Here is a 22651-nt window from a genome sequence, read left to right on the forward strand (position 1 = left end):
GCCACTATTTTAAGCAATAAAGAAAGTAAGACATCTTTTTCTTATACATAGTTTAGTACTATTCTTTCTGGCATAATGTCTTTATGGTCGACTTAGTTATTTCCTGGATTCTGTATCAACATAGTCCCTATAAATGTATGTAAAAATTAGGCCTGCACGATTCGGGGAAAAATATGAATTAGATTTTTTAGCTTAGAATTCATATCACGATTCTCTGCCATGATTTTTTTTTCACGAAGTGTAATGTTTATTGCACACATGAACCATGACAAAACAAAACAAATTGGCAGTACCAAACAGATTTGTTTTGGCACCTATAGCACATCACGCATCACCACAAGCCTGTAAACATAAGAGGCTTCAATGAATAAAGAAAATAAAGTACATACTGGCCATTTAAGTACAGTAGGCTACCGAAAATAGTGACATATAACACATTGAACTAAATATGGCCCTGATACAGGCTCTATCTGAACTCCTTGAACATGTCTTTAAATCGTGAACGGGTGAATCGAGATTGCGATTTTATAACGATTTATTGTGCAGGCCTAGTAGAAATGCAGGAAATGGGATTAAAATCAAAAACATTTTTTCTGGCAGAGGACCCCAAGACTCCCTGTTTTATGTCCCCCCCACTTCTCAACCCAAAGTTACACCCTTGCCTGCTGGTAAACAGGTACAGCGCGCAGATCGGTCAGAGAAATGTGCGCAACCGCTGGCAAGAAAACAATGTGCTGGAGAGCCCAAGAGCCTGGGATGGTCACTTTTTGGCACGACACCGGTAGCCCACTACTAAGACATGCTTGGCCTCTCCGTTAGTGTAGAAACTCACCGCTCCTGCTGCTGTACTGCGCATGTGGGAGACACGCACGGAGATTCCTCGATTTATAGTTAGAGGGGGTGGGATTTATGACCTAAACTGCAGCCAGCAACCAGGGGGCGATCAAGATGTTTTGGTTTAACTTGTACAGTCTGCATCAACCCGTTTCAGTTTGCCACAAAAGATGTGTAGACTTTCTGCTGTCCTGATGTCAATGTTCCACCATTGTAGAGCCAGGACAGCAAACAGTCGTGACTTTGTTGAGCTGTATTTCTTGTTAGCCTTGTAAATAGTTAAGATCTGGAAACAAATTGTCCAGTAAAACCAAGTCAGTGATTCTTTATGGACTTTAGAGTCAACAGCTTTTTCACTCTTCATTGTTTCGCTCATCTAGCCAGTGATCTGCATTTTCTCAACATTATCCAATTTGATTTTCGTTTAATTGTTTTATATTGTTTGTCATTCTTAGATGTAATAACAGTAAAACATTTTACATTGTATATTAGCTTGACATTTGCAAGTGTCTTCAGTCTCATTTCCAGAGATAAAAAAATAATAATCTAATTTCTCAACTTTGTCTTTTTTTCTGCTGTGTGCCCCAACACTTCAGTTATTGTAATGCTACTGTGTAAATCTCTCATGTTAAGGTCTCAACTAACTGAAACTTGGATGTAAAATTTATGTTTTGTGCAGTAAACATAACTCAATGATACATATGTAACCTTTGTTCTCTGTATCAAAACTACTTCCACCAATTTGTGGAATGTATTCCATGTGTATTACTCCAGGGAGACACACACACACACACACATATATATATATATATATAGCTGAGGAGACAATACTATATATCCAACCAAAACTAGTAAAGCTGCAGTTTAATAATACACTATACAGGTAAGCAAATAACTATCAGAGTAGTGGAGAGGACTGCAAAAACTAGTATTCTATAGTCTACAAAAAGAATAAAGAAAAAGATTAGCTTGTTGAATGAGAGAAGAACGTTTTTAACTTTGTCACTTTATTTAGCTTAATTTAGATTTAGCAATCTAAGGGTGAATAAAGCAATTAACATTTATAAAATATGTGTTTTAGATTAAACTACCCAAGCGTACATAAAGCAGTTAAAAACTACTTCAACCAGCGAACATAAATATGTTAATGCACTATAATAATCCAATAATATATATAATAAAATAAGGATTAATGTATGCATGATGAGTCATTTTTTATACTTACGTGTTGCCAATACTTCTGCACTTTCCGTAAGTAGCATTTCCAATGCAAGTAAATTATCTGAATACTTTTTCCCCATCACTAGTGTTAATTTAACTCAATTGGCTGTATTGACTGCATTAGTTTTGGCGAGGTGTACCCAGTAAACTGGAAAGTCATACTTTTATGTAATTGATATTTTATTATTTATTTTCAATTGCTATATGCATTTATTTGCTTCGGGTATTTACATAGGATTTAGTGAGAAAATGCCAAGTAGGAAGACTTGTTGGTCTTCTGTAGGGAAACAGGGGGCAGCAGTGAGCTCACGGCTTGGTGCAGCAGCATTAGAGACAAAGAAGAAGAAGACACCGCACTCCAAAAGTAGTCTACACAAAGGTAAGATTTGTGTCGTATTTAAGGTATTTGCAAACTAAAAGTCACACTTTTACAAGAGTAAAGGCTTTATGTAGGAAGACTAACCGACGAGTTTGGCAAATGTATCTCGAATATTTCTCCCCACCCCCGATAGTGTCTTGCAGGTGGTGAAGCCGTCTCAGTGTTTCACATTCCTTTTTGTCCAAGCTGCTAATGTAGCTAGCATCAGACACTGTCCAGCTATAATACAAACTAAACTCAAGGGCATCTCCAATTGTTTTGTGATGACAAGTAACGTTAACATAACCTCATGAGTTTGTAGCTATTTAAGAGCACTAGTACAGTGCCCGTTCAAAATGTGCCTGTTTGGAACGGCCGTTGCTTAGCATGTGGTATTGCTGCTTGTAGCATTCTCCAGAACCGTTGTACCCCAAAATCACTTACAGGAGGACCCCCAACCCAACCACTTAATATGTAACTCCACTGTATAGCCTACTGACTTACGGTTTACTTCTACATCAGAGGAAAACGTACTACTACATTTACCTGACAGAGAACGTTGCAGATTCAGAATTTATAATCACAAAATATCACAATAATCAGACATTTGCCTCATAGACCAGTCAATCTACGACGCTGAGTGCAATCACATTTTGAGGGGTTTAACATGCTTAAAAACCTAGCAAAATTTGCACATGCATCAGAATTGGTGAAAATGTTGATATTTTATGGGATTCTTGCTTGGGTGTGACCAAATGGCTCAATAATGCTACCTAAACGTTTTCAAAGTGAAAACCCCCACCTTTAACTTTCACGTAGATCAACAGAAGTTGTTACACACACTTCCACCAATTTGTGGAATGTATTCCATATGTATGACTCCAGGAATAAATAAATATATATATAGCTGAGGGACAGTACTATATATGTAACCATACACTATACAGGTGAGCAAATAACTATCAGAGTAGTGGAGAGGACTGCCTTAAACAAAAACTAGTATTACAAAAAGAATAAAGGAAAAAAAAGATTGGTTGTTGAAATGAATGAGACAGAAGAACATTTTTAACTTTGTCACTTTGTTTAGCTTCATTTAGATTTAGCAATCTAAGGGTGAATAAAGCAATTAACATTTATAAAATATGTGTTTTAGATTAAACTACCCAAGCGTACATAAAGCAGTTAAAATCTACTTCAACCAGCGAACATAAATATGTTAATGCACTATAATAATCCAATAATATGTATATATATATATATAAGTTATCAGAGGAAAGGAGGCGCTTGTGGTTGGCAAAGCTCAACCAGGATCTACGAGGGAAAACTCTGTCTTGTTCGGTCTTTGAAATGAAAAAAAAACTATTGAGAGTCACTTGGCTACACCTTGAGTATCACAATGATATCACACAGTTAAGGTTAAGTTGATTAAAGACGTTATTGCGTTACTTACTTTGGCCTTCACAACACAACGGTCGTTGATGACTTGGTACTGCGTCTCCCTCACCCATCCACACACCATCGGGTTATAAGCCTCCAAACTTTTGTAGGATTTAAGGTCTTCCGCTGTGTATGGGCTCGGCGAGAAAACCAGGTAGTTCACTATATCGGGATATGCAACTGAAGGAAGAATCACCGGGTCGCCACGGGTCCAAGAAGAGGGAGCCAACTTGTAGGGATCTGCACCGCCAGTAAACTAGAGGTGTGAATCTTCACTGATCTCCCGATTCGATTCAGTTACGATTATCATGTCTTCGATTCGATATCTCGATGCATCACTATGCGTCAAATAATTTTTTTTTTTGTTAAAGCCATATAGGATATTTAATTCATAGCTTTTCAAGCTTCAAAAACAAAACATTCTGCAGTTTTCTAATACTAAATAAATTGGATACATAAAACTACAGCACTGAGCACATGGCACTTCATGCATGTGCAAAACATAACAGAATATATAAACAGAAATGTTGTTAGGCATGCATTAAATTGTAAACAGAAATAATAGATTATGGCCCGGCCGATTATCGATGCAGCATCGTCCATGTCCACGATTCGATGCATCGATTATTTGATTAATTTCAACACCTCTGCAGTAAACTGTAATTTCTCAAAATATCGCACCTTTTTTGTGTTTCAAGTCCTTCCATGCCTTTGCATCTTGGAAGCGTTTTGATGAGCTTTTCTGTTGTTTAGACATAAAGTATTAAAGCATCCAAAGTGCACAATACTCAATTACTCCATTCAGTTGTTTACACCGAGTGCCTCCAATATGGCCGCGCATCCAGGTTACCGCCCAGAACGTGACGTCGGTGAAAACCCTCTATTGGCTGTATTGACCAAGGGGGTAAGCTTCTCCTCGGACCGCGAACCTCCTATGGCGCCATTTTAATGCTACAAAGCGATCACCCCCCATTAGCATCCCATTCATTTTGACGCCACTTTGACAGAGAATAACTTTACATCTGAAGAGTTTAAAGACTCTATTTGTCCATTGTTTATTTCTAAAGAAACACGACAATGTATAAAAGGCTCCATTACCTTGTACCTCACGTTATGGCTCCGTAGCAGCCGTTTTTGTAAAAATAGGCTAACGATTGTGTCATAACCACGCGACTTACTGTCGCATAGTAGAGGAATTACCGTATAGTACAGGAGAACCGTGCAGTAGGGCTGAACGATTTTTGAAAATAATCTAATTGCGATTTTTTTTCCCAAATATTGAGATTCGATTATTTTTTTTAAGCTCTGTCTTCTGTATTATTCAACAAAGAATAATAATATAATAATTTATAGTATGAACACACAATTACACACTAGACAGTTAAATAAGTAAAAATATAGTATATATCTATACACACACACACACACACACACACACACACACAGTGTATTTGCATTTTTTACAGTGCACAGAGAAGAGCTGCCTCCAGCCCCTCCCCGTCGTGAAGTTGCGTGCTGCCGTGTGCACTTGCTCAGAGAGGCTATCGTTGCGTTAGCTAGTTGCTGGTGTTCTTGCCGTGGGATTAACTGTACTAATAAAACTGTTGAAACACCGCGGCCACGCTGCTGTGAAAGCTCCCCGAACGTCATTTATCAGTCTGATTGTTACCCCTCTCAGTGGCAGCTCCTCCACTCATATCTTTATAACGGAGCTAACCGGAGCTAACCGCTAATCAGAGCTAGTTGCCAACCGAGCCTTCAGTTCTGTGTGCCTGTATCCATTAACTGCATGTATGGACTCGAGCCAGAATAAAACCCTTAATTTTATTTAAATGGCTGTAAAAGTTTTAAACTACAACTCAGAGTTGTTTGAATGACAGAAATCAGCTCAAGGTATGACGTAGCGTTAGCGTGCTAGTTGATGCTTTCTCTGCGGAGTGCGGACTGATTTGCTCTCGCGAGTCATGTGACCAAATCGCAGCCTTTGCGATTAGGAAATCGCGTTTTAACATATTAATCGTTCAGCCCTACCGCGCAGGCAGTTTTGTCTCACATTAGCTGTTTAAGTTTAATTACTAATGTTAACTAGCATTTTAGTTAGCAATAATTAGCCTGTGCCTATGTTATCTCTTTACATATACCTACGCTCTCCGTCTCTGCAATATTCGGAATGATTGAGATTTCTCGTGGCACAGCTACCAGAAGACTTACAACTTTCAGACAGGTTGCTCACGGCACATTTACGTCGTCTCTCTCAGTTGGAGGCTGCGCAGTAACGCTCAGCCATCACCGGAAAAATGCTTCTAATGGCCTTCACTGGTGTCCGTCCAGAGCAACGGGGTCTGTTGGTCCATTCTTATATACAGGTCTTGGTCTTCTGTAGGGAAACAGGGGGCAGCAGTGAGCTCACGGCTTGGTGCAGCAGCATTAGAGGCAAAGAAGAAGAAGACACCGCACTCCAAAAGTAGTCTACACAAAGGTAATTTTTGTGTCTTATTTAAAGTATTTGCAAACTAAAAGTCACACTTTTACAAGAGTAAAGGCTTTATGTACGAAGACTAACCGACGAGTTTGGCAAATGTATCTCGAATATTTCTCCCCACCCCCGATAATGTCTTTCAGGTGGTGAAGCCGTCTCAGTGTTTCACAAACTGTTTGTTTCAAATGCGTTTTTTTGTCCAAGCTGCTAATGTAGCTAGCATAATGCTGCTCCAGGCAACCCGTAACCCGTGTTTTCACAACCTTCTACCCGTGAAAGTGCCCTGGAACGGCAGTCAAACACGTAACTTACTACCCGTGAACTCGTACCAGATAGTTGTACTCTCAGTTACAGTTTTTGATGTCACACACACATAAACAACAATGGCGACCCCTGTTGATGCTGTACAGACGCCGGCGATTAACGGTGAGAAATAGAAATAAATAGCTAGGCAACGTAAAGTAATTCCGCACATTGTAATCAAAACAGTACACATACGAGTGTGTACTACTACAGGTTATGTTTATTAAATGAAGCCCAAAATATGTCGCCGACTAGAAATCGCTAGTATCGGCTAGCGCTATCTAACGTTAGGTAGCTGGTAGCTGACGCTAGTTAGAAGGGTTTGTAGTTACTTTGCCTGGAACGCTACCAAGTCGCGAGTCGTGACTTGAAGTCGTAACTTACGGGCAAAATATTGTGTCTGGAAGGCAGCATCAGACACTGTCCAGCTATAATACAAACGAAATTCAAGGGCATCTCCAATTTTTTTGTGATGACAAGTAACGTTAGTTTGTAGCTACTAGCACAGGAATTTTCCCAGTGTGGGATTAATAAAGTCTATCTTATTTTATCTTAAGAGCACTAGTACACTGCCCATTCAAAATGTGCCTGTTTGGAACGGCCGTTGCTTGGCCTGTGGTATTGCTGCTTGTAGCATTCTCCAGAACCGTCGTAGTCAATCTGTGGTTTGACCCAGGGGAAATTGCAAAGGCCTAGTAGTCATTCAAGGTTTTATGTGATCTTAAGAGACTTCCAAATAACATATTAAAAGTATACCATTATGTACTTAGTGGATCAAGGTAAATTCAGGGGTTGAAATTTGGGGGCCCTAATGTCACAGAAATGCACAAAAATGTACATCTCTGCTTCTGAAGAGGCTGTTTTCATTTATTACATGGCTTGGTTGAATTCTAATGTAGAATGCGGCCTGTTATTTTCTTGATAACAGACCGTTGCTATGCATAGCAGAGCGTTGCCATGGACGCAGTTCTGTTCAGTTCTGAGGACAGCTATCAATCAATCCGCTGAAAGAAGTCCGGATAATTTATCAGCTGTGGCAAAAAGTGGGGAAACGTGGAGCAACTTCTGTCCTCCAATTCAAGCAATGACAGCAGATCTGGTGAGCGTCTATCTACTATCTAGCTACATCTTTATATACGGTCTGTGATCACTACTCAGTAACAGCAGTAGGGACAACAACGCTAATTAGTTAGCTTACATTGCAACATGTTTACGTTACAGGTGTGTCAACATGCAACGGCTGTGCAAAAAGGAAACGAGATGAATGAGGACATAAACGTCAACATAAATATTCCCAAAGAAGCCATTTACCGTGTCTCACTTCACCATCAATGGAAATGTTCAGTTTAATGTGAATTAGAGCAGCCGATAGCCCGCTAGCTCACTACAACGCGTCAGCTAATGTGTCAATTCCTGCAGTGATTAAAACAGTAGCTGGGTAATTTGTCCACCACGGCAGCACCCCATAAAATATACGGCTACTACCACAGCCCGTAAGGTGGTGTTGAGTAATAGAGGAAGGGTTGCATTAAACAGCTACAGAGTTTACGTTGCTATGGACGCAGGATTCCAACTGAAGAGACAGAACGGACTATTTTCTAGAGCCCGACCAATAAAGGATTTTTAAGGCAGATATCGATACAAATATTTGGTGATTTTAAAAATCCGATATTCCGATATATATTTAAGAAGAAAAAAAAATCCAGAAACGTGTAACAAAACACAAACGGATGTATAAAAATACAAACTTAAGATATGAAACTTAAAGTCCTTTTTGAACAAAAACACAATAACAAAAAAAAAAATGTTGCCAACAGGGACGTTGTAGAGTGCAATCTGGTAGACAAACTATGCAACGCCAACACTCATAACATGGTTGAAGGGTGTTTCGTCCGTTTTTATTTTATTTTTTAAATATTCATTTATCGACAATATCGGCCCGCCGATATATCAGTCGGTCTCTACTATTTTCTTTAGCGGAAGCAATACAATCGTATTTAAATCAATAAACTCCTTTTTAAAATCAATATTTTGTGTCAAATTATTGATTTATTTGGTAAGTAGCCATGTAATAAGCGGGATAATGTTATAGCGAATACAACCCCGACAGGGTGATCAGGACCCCGACGCAAAGTCTTGAATCAGCCTGAAGCTCTACATTATCCCTTAGCTACATAATTGCTGTCTACACATACATTTTCACTGATGTTCCTTTACATACAACCATCGGATATGACTTCTTCTTAATGTATTTGTGCTACATGTCCTATATGGGGGTACCTTTACCCAGTGTCCAGATGCAGAAATATGAGGCTTTCTTTAAAAAAAGAAGCTGTTGTAGTTGTGAGCAACTTTCAATCTGCCAGACCCCAGTGTGTGGGACAGTAGAAGTGGAGCTGTCCTGAGTTGAAAGATAGCCTATTTTACTGCTTTATTATCGAGTTAATAGGCGTGTGTTCGTGTCGGCCGCTGTCCATTTCCTAAGGTTCTGAAATGCAAACACTTTTTGACTGCTTTTTTTTTTTAAAGGGCGTGCGCCCATGAGCACCCACAGAGGAAAACATAAATCGGCGCCTATGATAGAGGAAGACTGACAGCTCTTATATGTATATTATAATTTATTTACAAGACTGTCAAAGGGAGACGGGTATCTCTCTGCCCTGTCAGACGCTGCTCTCCCTTTCCTTTGCCTGCTCCGTGGCCGGTGTGTGAGTGACAGCCCCGGTCAGCAAGCTTGTTACGTTACGCCCACAATCTCTTGTGGAGCATTATAACTTCGAAAAACCACAGGTTCCAGTTAATCTTATAATGGATATGTGTGTTGTGTTATTTAAACAAACGATGTGGGAACTCTCTTGTCCGCAAGTCTCCCCGGCAGGCACCGGCCGGCTGTCACATCAGACTGTGAAGCTTCTGAAATCCAACACAGTAGGACCAACTTTGCAATTAGCCATTCATTTTCGTAAAACAGCCCATATTTGAGCTCTACGTAGTTGATTTATTGCATAAAAAAGTCTCAGAATTGAATTTAGTGATGAAATAGCAGACAAACAATGTATAAAGTTTCCAGTTGTTGGCCACAACAGCAATCCATGGTTATGATTGTTGTGGCGCTTTGCACACCAACACATTTATCTTTTAATTTCTGATTGGGCGGGCCAGCTGTCAATGTGGGCCCGAGTACTGAACGCCTGCGAGAACCTTATTGAAACTGAAGGAATTATTATTATTATGTGCAATTAATCACATTTTGAGGGGTTTAACATGCTTAAAACCCTACCAAAATTTGCACATGCATCAGAAATGGTGAAAATTTTGATATTTTGTGGGTTTCTTGCTTGGGTGTGACCAAATGGCTCAATAGTGCTACCTAAAGGTTTTCAAAGTGAAAGTCCCCTCCTTTTAACTTTCACTTAGATCAACAGAAGTTGGTACACATATGTTACATGTTCAGACCTTCAAAAAAGCCTCTTGGGCGTTTACCCTAAATTCAACAGGAAGTCAGCCATTTTTAATATTACTGTGCAATTTTAGTGCATTTTTCGCCATTTCTAGGCGTCCTACTTTAACAAGTGCTTATAGAGATTTAACCTGATTGGCTACAAGACTTAATTTTTTTTCTGTGCAATCTACAGACCTTGTTGGTAAATTTTAAGCAACACGTCGGTGTAGTGAGCTCCCAGGGGATTGGTTTATGCCGCTGTCACAGTAGTAATAGGTTAACAGTAATTTTCTTAGCAACGGCTTACAGCTGCACGGCTTCTGGGAAGGCTGCTCTCATATATCCTCGCTCATAGCTCCTTGGAGATCCCTCCTTGATGCTCGTTCCTCAGGGTGTCCGTTCCACAGTAGTATGCGGTCTGTGCCGCCCAAGTGAGTCTGTTTGTAGGCCGCAAGACCCTTCATGTCCTGCCCCCTACTTCAAGATCTGCCCTTTCAAGTTACTCCATTACTTGAAGTTACGCCTCTTTCTTGCAATCCACAGACAGACCCGTCTCGGGCCGCCAGGGGATCGGCTTATGCCTTTGTACCACAGTGGCATATGCCATCAGCTACTTTTTGATCTTGGTGCTACTGCTCTTTTGACAAAACAGTAATTTTACGTCGCAGAAAACGGGACTTGCTGTTTTACTGCTGCCTCGATCAGTTAGTTGCTGGTGTAATGGACTGCTGTCTGGGTCGGTTAGTTTGTTTGTGTTATTGTGTGCCATTATTTAGCGTTAAGCAAAACTAAATAATCTATGCTAGCTGCCAGTGTACGTTGCGTTACCTGCGCTGCGTTCCATGGGAACGCTAAGGGGCGTTGTTCGGCCCGTTTGAGATGAGATGAGCCAGGCCTGCGCAGAATCGATCACCGGCGATCACCACCCAATGGGTGCCGGTTAGATTTGTGTCCGACTTGATCTGATTGATCCCGACTTGCTCTGACGTCATGGACACGTGGGCAACGACAACCTCACAAGATCAAGGTGGCCGCAGTTTTGGGAGCCATGCGGCGCAATTGCTTTCCACCGACTGCAAGCCAGGGCATGACGTAAACGCCTGGCTTTCAGCTGATCTAACAGCTGATTGGTTCAGAATTGACTCAATATGATGACATTTTATATAAACTTTTTATTGATTTTGAATTGGAGGGATTGTAATTGCTGTTTGTCTGAGTTAAAGGCTTATTCTGTACAAACCACGTTTGGCTGATAGTGACGTTTAGAAGTCAGAGAGACTAAATCCGTTCAGATTACGGATCATCTACAGTCTGTTGTTTATTAACATCAGCAACAGATAGCATGTAGAGCATTTTAACAGCTACTATGTCATAATTAAAACAACTGGAGACTGTGTACAAGTTGATATGTGGGTCTGGTAACAGTTTAATAAATCAGAATCGGACCTAACAGCATGTGAGTGTTTCTGTGACTTCTTGTTTAGCCTGGAGGCTGATGGAAAAGGCTGTAAACTGTCTGACTTGACCGCAGCTTTTTGTCACTGCCCCCGGCTGCTGCTGCCTCCTCTCATCCACTTTACAGGCGAGGCACAGCTAATCTTGAACTTGCCTATGCATATTGTGCGGTTGCTGTCTTTCGTCCCAATCACTCATGGTATTAGCTAGAATGTTAAACTTGGGCCACATTGTAGATGCCAAAACTAACAACTGACTCTGCTGATGCGCTAAGAGCCCTACCTGTCAAGTCTTTGACATTTTATTATTAAGTTGGCAATGTGCATAATAAACAACAAAATGTCCTTTAATAATAAGAATATTGGGAGTGCTGCCCCCTCAACAGCAGCAGCACCCCGGCTGTATAATTTAACACGTTTTGAAACCTTGTGTGTTGCAGTGATTATGGAGGGGGATGAGATTGAGATGAGCGAAGAGGAGCTCCAAAAGTGGATCAGAGGGAAGGTAAAGAAGAACAAGCTGATCTCCTCAGATGTGCTAGAAAAATGCAAGCTGCTGCAATCTCTGCTGGAGAGGAGGGAGAAACAGGCTGCCCACTTCCTAAAGCTCTGCGAGTGAGTGTTATATCTACCCATATGCTGTCCTCACCTCTTGTAAAAGGACCTTAATTAGCCATTTTGTTCTGTTTGATTATCCTTGTTGACACCCACTTCACACACATGTTGTTTATTGCTGGCTCTCAATGCAGATGGCTGGAAATGGCAAACTGAAAGGGAAAAAAACATCTGATAAGACAATTGTAGTAATACTGAGACAACTGGACCCAAACAAAAAAAGTTAAACCACATCAAACGGACGGAGCAACTGTCCCTCTGCAAAATGGCCTCAGGAAGGAACTTGTTTTGGTGACATTCAAAGGTTGTTTTAGTCGTGCAACAAAAAAACTCTGGATTTACCATGCAGAGATCTGAGGAGCAGTTAACTATAGTCCTCATAAGTCAACCGGAGTTTAAAATGCCAACACAAAGAAAGCGGAAGATGACGGACATCCGGTGGACTTTCCCGGCAGCACCTGAACTATCCCGGAAATGAAACGTCGTTGATATAGACTAATCCATTCTAATAGGGCTGGGTTCTGAATTCAATACTTTTTAGGCACTGACCGAATTGCCTCCTTAGTATCGAGTTTCGAAAAATGCCTCGTCATTCAATACCAAATTTAAATACCTAAGAAGCAAATCTCATCAGCGTCAATGAGCTAATAGGCATGCAGCGTGTTTCTACCAAGATCTAATGTTTGTAATTGGCAGTCTAATGTTACAAGTCGTAGAGGCATGCAGGAAAAACTATTACGCACAAAGACGTGGCTTACGTAGTAGGAAATGATAAATAAACACAGGATTTGTGCTATTTTTCTTTTTGTTAAAATGGATTTTATAAAATTGGCATTAAAAAAAGTATCGTTCAGGAACCAGTATCACAGTCACGTGAACCATACCCAGCCCTAGATTCTTAAAAAAACTGCCTTTCCTGAACAGGTTTTGGGACCATGCTAATTCAATTTTGGCATTAAAGAAGAATATCTTTGTATTAAAAACATAAATTGTATTTATTTAATAGTGAAGAGTTTACTGTACTATATTCTTCCCTTGATTCATGTTGTCTTTGTTGTTGATGTGTTTCAGGTCTGTGTCAGCATGTGAAGCGATTGTGAGGAAACAATACTCTTTGCTGGGGTGGGAATACAGAGACACAGATTCTGATGAAGACGATAATACAACAGGCTCTGGTAAGATGCAAATGGCTGGGTCAATAAAAACATGTATTCTGGGTATTTCTGTGTCAATTGCTAATTGCTCAGTTGTTTTCAAACACCCAAACTGGCTTATTTTAGTTTGTTTGTTTGACCTGAGCTTTTTTTCTTTGTAGGAAATGCCATCCCCAGCCCTATTCCTCTGTTACCAAAGCTACAGGCCAAAGGGAACCTCCAAAGAGAGAATGGCAAAAAAAGCTCTATCAGTCTAAAGAGAAAACCAGTGGTGGTCTTGACCAGACTTTCTATGTCTCAGATCAGTTCTTTACGTCCTCCAACGCCCCAGAATCACAACAGTAAAGATGAATCCTTAAACAATTCGGAATCTGATGGGCAGTGGGAACCACTTGAGTCATCTTCTGAATCAAGTGATTCAGATTTTTCTATCTCAAGTAATAAGACTTGGTCAAGCAAGAGGAGAAAAAAAGATCAAAGGAATTCAAAACTTACCAGGAGTCATACAACACCTCAAGCTAGCACAAGTACTGATGCTAAGAGCAACGTAGCAAAACCATCAACACCCCAAGCTAGCACAAGTACTGATGCTAAGAGCAACGTAGCAAAACCATCAACACCCCAAGCTAGCACAAGTACTGATGCTAAGAGCAACGTAGCAAAACCATCAACACCCCAAGCTAGCACAAGTACTGATGCTAAGAGCAACGTAGCAAAACCATCAACACCCCAAGCTAGCACAAGTACTGATGCTAAGAGCAACGTAGCAAAACCATCAACACCCCAAGCTAGCACAAGTACTGATGCTAAGAGCAACGTAGCAAAACCATCAACACCCCAAGCTAGCACAAGTACTGATGCTAAGAGCAACGTAGCAAAACCATCAACACCCCAAGCTAGCACAAATACTGATGCTAAGAGCAATGCCACAAAACCATCAACAGTCCAAGCAAGTGCCAATACGGATGCCAAAAGCAACGTCACGAAAACATCAACAATGCCAGCAAACAGCAAGGGTAATGGCCACAAACACACAAAATACAAAAACATCACTCCTGTCATGGAACATATGTCATTTTGTCAGCATAGCTTAGCAAAGTTCATGTGGTCATCTACATGTCAGCTGATGCAAAGCAGCAGTGTAAACCCTTAGCTGTTTTGGTTAATTTTTCTGCAGATTTTTAGAGTGATTTGATATTTTCCTACCAAACAGGGGTTTGGTAGGAAAGTGACAGTATAGCAGAAGGTGAGATAGGAAAATTTGACCACACAGTTTGCTGTTCCATGTGTTGTAACCTAAATTGGGAGACAGTTGCAGCTAATTGGACCAATTACAAATGACTGTGAATTAACAACACACACCATAAATTGTTTTAAGGGTGTCTGGGTTGGTGGATATTTAGATCACTTAATCAGTTTTGATATTAACATATTGTTTTCCTTTTCCACTGACAGTAACACACCCTATGTGCATTGTAACTGATAGCAAGACCCCTCCTAGCGTTTCACAAGGAGAGCTCAAAGTGAACATGAATGTCCTGGCCAGAAGGAAGGTCATGAGCTGGCAGCAGGGTAAAATCTTGGAAATAGTAACAAAAGGTAAGAAAAATACAACAATACAGAATACAATGCAACAATACATTCCTCTACAACTTGACAGGTATTAGTCTGTTAAAGGGGCTCTTATTATGCAGTTGTCCTCTAGCTAGCAAAAAATAGGTTTGTCAATAAGTAGTCTGGAGTGTTTATGTAACAAATTTTCATGTGTGGTGTTGATTACAAATAGTTTATATCATAACTCAAACTCCTCATAGAGAACAAGCTTCAAGAATTTCTGGTAGAATGAAATTGATCACAGGCATGTTAAAACAACAGTACAATCTCCATTAAATACTAAAGCAGTGTAATTCAAGTTTAAGCTAGCCAGTCCCATGTTCAGTGCAAATCTAAATGAATATGTATTAACTAAAATATTGTTAAATAAAACATTTGACTAATTTTCTTATGCTCAACCTTGGCTCGTTAAGTAACCGGGACTCTAGCAGAGCAAACAAATTGTAGTACATTTTTATGATTAAGTGTATATAATACAGTAACTTCCAAATATACAAAAATAGTGTTTTGATCAATAATTTGGATGTACTCTCATGTGTAACCTGTGACTGAGGCCAATGTCCACTAGTACAAATACATTTCAGAATCAGAAAGGGCTTTATTGCCAAGTACGTTGCACGTACGAGGAATTTGTCATGGTGTTGTGTTGAGCATGTCACACATACAAATATAAGAAGGATAAAAAGAATATAAACAATATAAGTATAAACATATACACACAGTATGTATTAATAACGATAAAATAAAATTAAATAAATAGTAAAATAAGTTAAACAGTAGTAAAAAGGAACGCTACAGCAGAGTAGGTACAGTAGGTACAGAGTATTTACAGTGGGGTGTGGAGAGAGTCAGGATGGATTCCGGGCCTTGTTAATAAGGCTAGTGGCGGAGGGGAAAAAACTGTTTATGTGGCGTGAGGTTTTGGTCCTGATGGACCTCATCCTCCTGCCAGAGGGGAGTGGCTCAAAGAGCTTGTGTCCGGGGTGGGAGGGGTCAGCCACAATCTTTCCAGCACGCAGAGTCCTGGTGGCGTATAGGTCCTGGAGCGGCGGCAGATTGCAGCCAATCACCTTCTCAGCTGACCGAATGACACGCTGCAGCCTGCCCTTGTCCTTGGCAGTGGCAGCAGCGTACCAGATGGTGATGGAGGATGTGAGGATGGACTCAATGATGGCTGTGTAGAAGTGCACCATCATTGTCTTTGGCAGGTTGAATTTCTTCAGCTGCCGCAGGAAGTACATCCTCTGTTGTGCTTTCTTGACGAGGGAGCTGATGTTCAGCTCCCACTTGAGGTCCTGGGAGATGGTAGTTCCCAGGAAGCGGAAAGACTCCACAGTGTCAATTGTGGAGCCACAGAGGGTGATGGGGGCAGGTGAGGCTGGGTTCTTTCTGAAGTCCACAACCATCTCCACTGTCTTTAGAGCGTTGAGCTCTAGGTTGTTTTGCTTGCACCAGGTGCAACTTCAGAAGCTTGACGGACTGGTGACTGGAGGTGCAGCTGTTGGTGTACAGGGAGAAGAGCAGAGGAGAAAGAACACGGGGATCCGGTGCTGATGGTCTGTGAGTCGGAGACTTGTTTCCCCAGCTTCACATGCTGCATCCTGTCAGACAGGAAGTCAGTGATCCACCTGCAGGTGGAGTCAGGCACACCAAGCTGGGAGAGTTTCTCCTGAAGCAGAGCCGGGATGATGGTGTTGAAGGCAGAGCTGAAGTCCACAAACAGGATCCTGGCGTAGGTTCCTGCGGAGTCCAGGTGCCGGAGGATGTAGTGGAGGGCCAAATTGACTGCATCGTCTACAGACCTATTGGCTCTGTAGGCAAACTGCAGGGGGTCCAGGAGGGGGTCGGTGATGGCTTTGAGGTGTGAAAGCACAAGGCGCTCAAAGGACTTCATAACCACAGAGGTCAGGGCGACGGGTCTTAAGTCATTAAGTCCTGTGGTCCTTGGCTTCTTGGGGACAGGGATTATTATTATTATTATTTCAAAAACACATCTTTTTTCCTTCATTTGTTTTGGTCATCCATTCACACTGAGCTGTTTTTGTCCACCCAAAACCGACTGTGGGCAATGACTGTACCACACAGTATTATTGTGTGGGCAGGCTTTGCCCCTGTCACCGAGTCAATCTGCCTCAGAACGTGAACATGGTAGACGGCAAACCTGTACAAAACTTCCAGCGTAGATGTAAAACATATAAAATGTAGACACTGTACTCTTGGGATTTGGTTGTAGGCCAATATTGTAGGGCCCTTTCATCAACAGAATTAGAATCAGAATCAGAAAGGGCTTTATTGCCAAGTACGTTGCACATACGAGGAATTTGTCATGGTGTTGTTGGAGCATGTCACACACATAATACTACACAAATATACACAAATATAAGAAGGATAAAAAGATATAAACAATATAAGTATAAACATATACACACAGTACGTATTAATAACGATAAAATAAATTTAAATAAATAGTAAAATAAGTTAAACAGTAGTGAAAAGGGACGCTACAGCAGAGTAGGTACAGTGGCATGAGGAGCCAGAGGTGTAGTATGGAGAGAGTCAGGATGGATTCCGAGCCTTGTTTAGAAGGCTAGTGGCGGAGGGGAAAAAACTGTTTATGTGACGTGAGGTTTTGGTCCTGATGGACCTCATCCTCCTGCCAGAGGGGAGTGGCTCAAAGAGCTTGTGTCCGGGGTGGGAGGGGTCAGCCACAATCTTTCCAGCACGCTTCAGAGTCCTGGTGGCGTATAGGTCCTGGAGCGGCGGCAGATTTCAGCCAATCACCTTCTCAGCTGACCGAATGACACGCTGCAGCCTGCCCTTGTCCTTGGCAGTGGCAGCAGCGTACCAGATGGTGATGGAGGATGTGAGGATGGACTCAATGATGGCTGTGTAGAAGTGCACCATCATTGTCTTTGGCAGGTTGAATTTCTTCAGCTGCCGCAGGAAGTACATCCTCTGTTGTGCTTTCTTGACGAGGGAGCTGATGTTCAGCTCCCACTTGAGGTCCTGGGAGATGGTAGTTCCCAGGAAGCGGAAAGACTCCACAGTGTCGATTGTGGAGCCACAGAGGGTGATGGGACCAGGTGGGGCTGGGTTCTTTCTGAAGTCCACAACCATCTCCACTGTCTTGAGAGCGTTGAGCTCTAGGTTGTTTTGCCTGCACCAGGTCACCAGGTGGTCAGCCTCCCACCTGTAGGTGGACTCGTCTCCATCAGAGATGAGTCCGATGAGGGAGGTGTCGTCCGCAAACTTCAGAGGCTTGACGGACTGGTGACCGGAGGTGCAGCTGTTGGTGTACAGGGAGAAGAGCAGAGGAGAAAGAACGCAGCCCTGGGGGGATCCGGTGCTGATGGTCTGTGAGTCAGAGACGTGTTTCCCCAGCTTCACATGCTGCTTCCTGTCAGACAGGAAGTCAGTGATCCACCTGCAGGTGGAGTCAGGCACACCAAGCTGGGAGAGTTTCTCCTGAAGCAGAGCCGGGATGATGGTATTGAAGGCAGAGCTGAAGTCCACAAACAGGATCCTGGCGTAGGTTCCTGCGGAGTCCAGGTGCCGGAGGATGTAGTGGAGGGCCAGGTTGACTGCATCATCTACAGACCTATTGGCTCTGTAGGCAAACTGCAGGGGGTCCAGGAGGGGGTCGGTGATGGCTTTGAGGTGTGAAAGCACAAGGCGCTCAAAGGACTTCATAACCACAGAGGTCAGGGCGACGGGTCTGAAGTCATTAAGTCCTGTGGTCCTTGGCTTCTTGGGGACAGGGATTATGGTTGAGGTCTTGAAGCAGGCTGGCACGTGACATGTCTCCAGTGAGGTGTTAAAAATGTCTGTGAACACTGGAGACAGCTGGTCAGCGCAGTGCTTCAAGCTGGATGGGGAGACAGCATCCGGTCCAGCAGCTTTCCTGGGATTCTGTCTCCTAAAGAGTCTGTTGACGTCCCTATCGTGAATGGAGATAGTCGTCACTGAGGTGGGAGGGGGGGTGGAGGTGGAGGGGACCTTTAAGGAAGACATTGGTGGGGGGGCCCAGGACCCTGCTGAGGTGGGCGAGGTGGAGGTGATGCACAGTGGCTGTAGCTGTAGGGAGGTGTCGTGGGGGATGGTGTCAGGACTGTCCTTTTGTCTTTCGAATCGACAGTAGAACTCGTTCAGGTCGTTGGCTAGGTGTCGGTCATTGAAGGAGTGGGGGGTTTTAGGCTTGAAGTTGGTGATCTGCCTAAGTCCTTTCCAGACAGTCGCAGAGTCATTAGCTGAGAACTGGCGTTGGAGCTTCTCAGAGTACCAATGTTTAGCCTCCTTCACTGCCTTGCTAAATTTGTACTTTGACTCTTTAAATCTGTCTTTGTCCCCACTCCTGAACGAGTCTTCCTTAGCCAGCCTTAACCTTCTGAGTTTGGCTGTGAACCAGGGTTTGTCATTGTTGTAACTCACCCTGGTGCTTGATGGAACACAGCAGTCCTCACAGAAGCTGATGTATGACGTCACAGCCTCTGTGTACTCATCCAGACTGTTGGTAGCAGTCCTGAACACATCCCAGTCAGTACAATCCAAACACGACTGGAGATCCTCCACAGCCTCACTGGTCCACTTCCTTGATGTCCTCGCTACAGGTTTGCAGAGCTTTAGTTTCTGCCTGTAGGCGGGGATCAGGTGGACCATGACGTGGTCAGAGTGTCCCAGTGCAGCACGGGGGACGGCGTGATAAGCATCCCTGACTGTGGTGTAACAGTGATCCAGAATGTTCTCCTCTCTGGAATCTGAGTCTCTGAATTACAAACGTTCTCACAATTCTCAAGTGTCGGCCAAGTTTGTACATTATCACTTATCTTTTTAGGGTTTCAGCACCACAACAAAGCTCTGAAATGTAGCCATCACAAATTACTGATGCAGAGATATGACATTGTTTAAAGATGGCTTTGCTTATTAGAAGTGTTTTTTGCAGAAGATGGTAGGATGAAATACAAGATCAATTTTGAGGAGAAAAAAAAGACCCTATTTTCTGGTCACCACATCGCCTTTGACTACATGCCAAAGGTGGAGCAGCTGTTTATCGGTGCTCGTGTGGTAGTCAAGTCTCAAGATAGAGAATGCCGGTTCTGCCCTGGTGTCCTGGCAGAGCTCCCCAGCAGAAAAAACCGCATGAGGTTTGTGTAATGGATAACTTTTTAAGATTAAGTCTGATTTAAAATGTGAATAAAGTCACGGTTTCCTGGATAAAATGCAGTTTATTGTTGTATTAAGTATTGTTTGATTAAATACGTGTTATCATTTTCCAGGTTCCTGGTCTTCATGGATGATCACACGCCGGTCTACGTTGGCTTACCTTTACTTCACCTGGTGTGCAGACCATGTATGTTTGGGTGTTTTCATTCACACATACAGACTGTTTATTTATTACAGACTCAATGCCGTCTGATCTGAAAGAGGTACATTTGTTGAAGTTTGAAAGCTGTATGGTCTGCCCGCTCTGCTCGGGTCTAGAAAAAGTAGTTTGGCTCTGTTCAATTCAAGTGTCCCGGTAAGCCGTGACAGTGAGCTGGAGTTGTACAAGACCAGGACCCTGAAACTGAAGCAGCTAAATGGAATTCAGCCATCATTACTTTTATTGTTTACATCTAAATGTCCTCTGTGAAAAAAAAAAGAAGTGCCATTTGCAAATATGCACAGTACAATAAAAGCACAAGCTCACTGATAACAGTGCACTTGCAGCAGTTACATACAGTATGTCAACGGCGCCACGGACCCAATAATATAGACAGGCGTTTGTTGCCATCAGCAGGTTGTCTCGCCTGCCAATGATAGAAATGATAAACTATTACATTACATTTATTTAGCTTACGCTTTTATCCAAAGCAACTTACATGCATTCAACCATGAAGATAAGTATGGAGCAGCATAATGACACATTTTAAGCAGGTAACCCAAATGAAATCAGAGCCAAATTCTTTTACCTGTCAAACATTTGTCCCTGGTACCTATTATTATTATTATTATTATTATTATTATTATTATTATTATTATACTGCCCGTAAGCAGAGTGACAGACTCTGTTTTGTTTTCCTGTGACAGTGACAGACCCTTTGGACGATATTCCCGATGGCACCCACAAGAATTTCATAAAGCAGTATCTAAAGGCCTGGCCTTACCCACCACAGACCCAGTACAGGATTGGACAGGCAGTTAATGCAGAATTTAATGGAATCGTGCAGAAGTGTGAGGTGCAGGCGATCGACAGCAGCTTGATACAGGTTGTTGTTGAGGTCAGTATCTGTGAACATCATTCTTTAAACTATTTCCATCTGGTTCTTGGTTTATGTTTTCCCGGTTATATTTATTTAGATTTCTAGACTAAGTAATTTGTGTGTCATCAATCTTAGACGGATCAACATAAGGAGTGGATCTACCGAGGCTCCACGTGCTTGGAACACATGAAGGGGCTTTTGGAGTCGAAAAAGAAGGATGAGCAGAAGAATACATCTTCCACAGTTAACAGTAAATCGAATTCTACAACCTGAAGCCATGAACCAATCCAACCAGCTACGAGATGAATTGTGACCATAAAACATTTGATTCGGCGCAAAAGAACATTTAAAAAAATGACAAAAAAGGCAAAGGTACAAGACTGTGTACATAAACAATCATAGACTCCTGTGGTAGCAGCTCGCTATAGCCGTTTGTGGGTTCGCGGGTGCAGTAAACATTTTCATTGCCACAGCGAGCTCCACCAATCAGAGACATCGCTGTTAGGATTGTGGGTAGTGTAGTGCTTCTCTATGACATTGTGAATAAAATATGCCTTTCGTAAAACAAGATTGATTTCATACGGACTTGTGGCTTCTACAGGGGCATAAAACATTGTTTCACAATCTCAGCTCGTGGTAAGTCTACCTAGGATGGCTAATAATCAAAATTCTTTTTCCATTTTCACTTCTGGAACCACACTGTTGAGCTCTATGGGCTTTTTTTTTTTTTTTTTTTTTTTTTGGCAGAGCATTTTCATTTTTATCCGAATACTTTTTCAGTAGTTTCATTAATGATCAACCACTTATTCTTGATGCGCTTTAGATACACGCCCATCACAGCTTTCCGACCTTTTCCTTTTGAAAGTCTAGTTACACCTGGTCACTACTCACAATTCGTGTCCGTGGTCCTACCTTTCATAACATTTTATATTGTATGTTAGTTTTTTTGTAAACTAAAACATTATTCGAGTTACTCATATCTTTCTCTTTGGTATTTCACTGTCTTGTATACTTCAGTCATCACAATCGACACACAGATGGGACCATGAATGTGTTTAGAGAACTGGATGCTGTGTTCCAAGATGGCACCCCATGCATTTGTTGAACCTTGCTCACCAAGCATAGACTCATTTTAAAGATTTTAACTGCTTGTTAGGACTTTCTTGAAACTGTCTTTCTTACATTGTTTTAAGTGTATTTGTATTGTAGTTTTTTTGTTATTAAATAAAAAATTCTTAAGACTTTCTAAGCTCATTTTAACTCGTTAAAGAAACAGTATTCACTAGATGTACAAGGACATAAAAAAATGCAAACCATGGAAGCCCATTTCCACAAGGAAAACAAAATAAATAGATGAAAAGTTGGACATGATGAAAATAAAATCACTCAGGGTTAATACAAGGGTGCATATACTTGAAAAATGCTTGATTTTCAACAATCACTAATTTTCATCAAAAATATATATTGATATTTAAAATGCAGTGTGTGTGTTGTGTGTGCA

General features: G+C 41.8%; 1 protein-coding gene across 5 annotated transcripts; it reads left to right on the top strand.

The window, feature by feature from the left end:
• The first annotated feature begins 2289 nt into the window (after positions 1-2289).
• Positions 2290-22397, top strand: LOC116047299 (histone-lysine N-methyltransferase SETDB1-A-like). Of its 5 annotated transcripts, none has more exons than XM_031295990.2 (9): positions 2290-2434; positions 11969-12143; positions 13215-13318; positions 13459-14313; positions 14753-14896; positions 19851-20052; positions 20185-20258; positions 20978-21168; positions 21286-22397. In XM_031295990.2, the coding sequence occupies exons 1-9, from the start codon at positions 2305-2307 to the stop codon at positions 21421-21423; spliced, it is 2013 nt and encodes a 670-aa protein (XP_031151850.1). In that variant the 5' UTR covers positions 2290-2304; the 3' UTR covers positions 21424-22397. The 5 variants fall into 5 exon arrangements, with proteins under 5 accessions (XP_031151850.1, XP_035847253.1, XP_035847255.1 ...); XM_035991360.1 differs by having other exon boundaries at positions 19854-20052; XM_035991362.1 differs by lacking the exon at positions 21286-22397 and adding an exon at positions 20762-20824 and having other exon boundaries at positions 20978-21116.
• Positions 22398-22651: the final 254 nt, after the last annotated feature.

Source organism: Sander lucioperca, chromosome 14, assembly GCF_008315115.2.
Source record: "Sander lucioperca isolate FBNREF2018 chromosome 14, SLUC_FBN_1.2, whole genome shotgun sequence".
In the NCBI taxonomy this organism is placed as follows: Eukaryota; Metazoa; Chordata; class Actinopteri; order Perciformes; family Percidae; genus Sander; species Sander lucioperca.

Excerpts from the sequence above, each read along its gene's own strand:
- LOC116047299 (XM_031295990.2), top strand. The coding sequence starts at position 2,305 with ATGCCAAGTAGGAAGACTTGTTGGTCTTCTGTAGGGAAACAGGGGGCA. Across the intron at positions 14,314-14,752 it reads AATGCCAGCAAACAGCAAGG|TAACACACCCTATGTGCATT; the intron begins GTAATGGCCACA and ends TTCCACTGACAG. Across the intron at positions 20,053-20,184 it reads AGCAGAAAAAACCGCATGAG|GTTCCTGGTCTTCATGGATG; the intron begins GTTTGTGTAATG and ends ATCATTTTCCAG.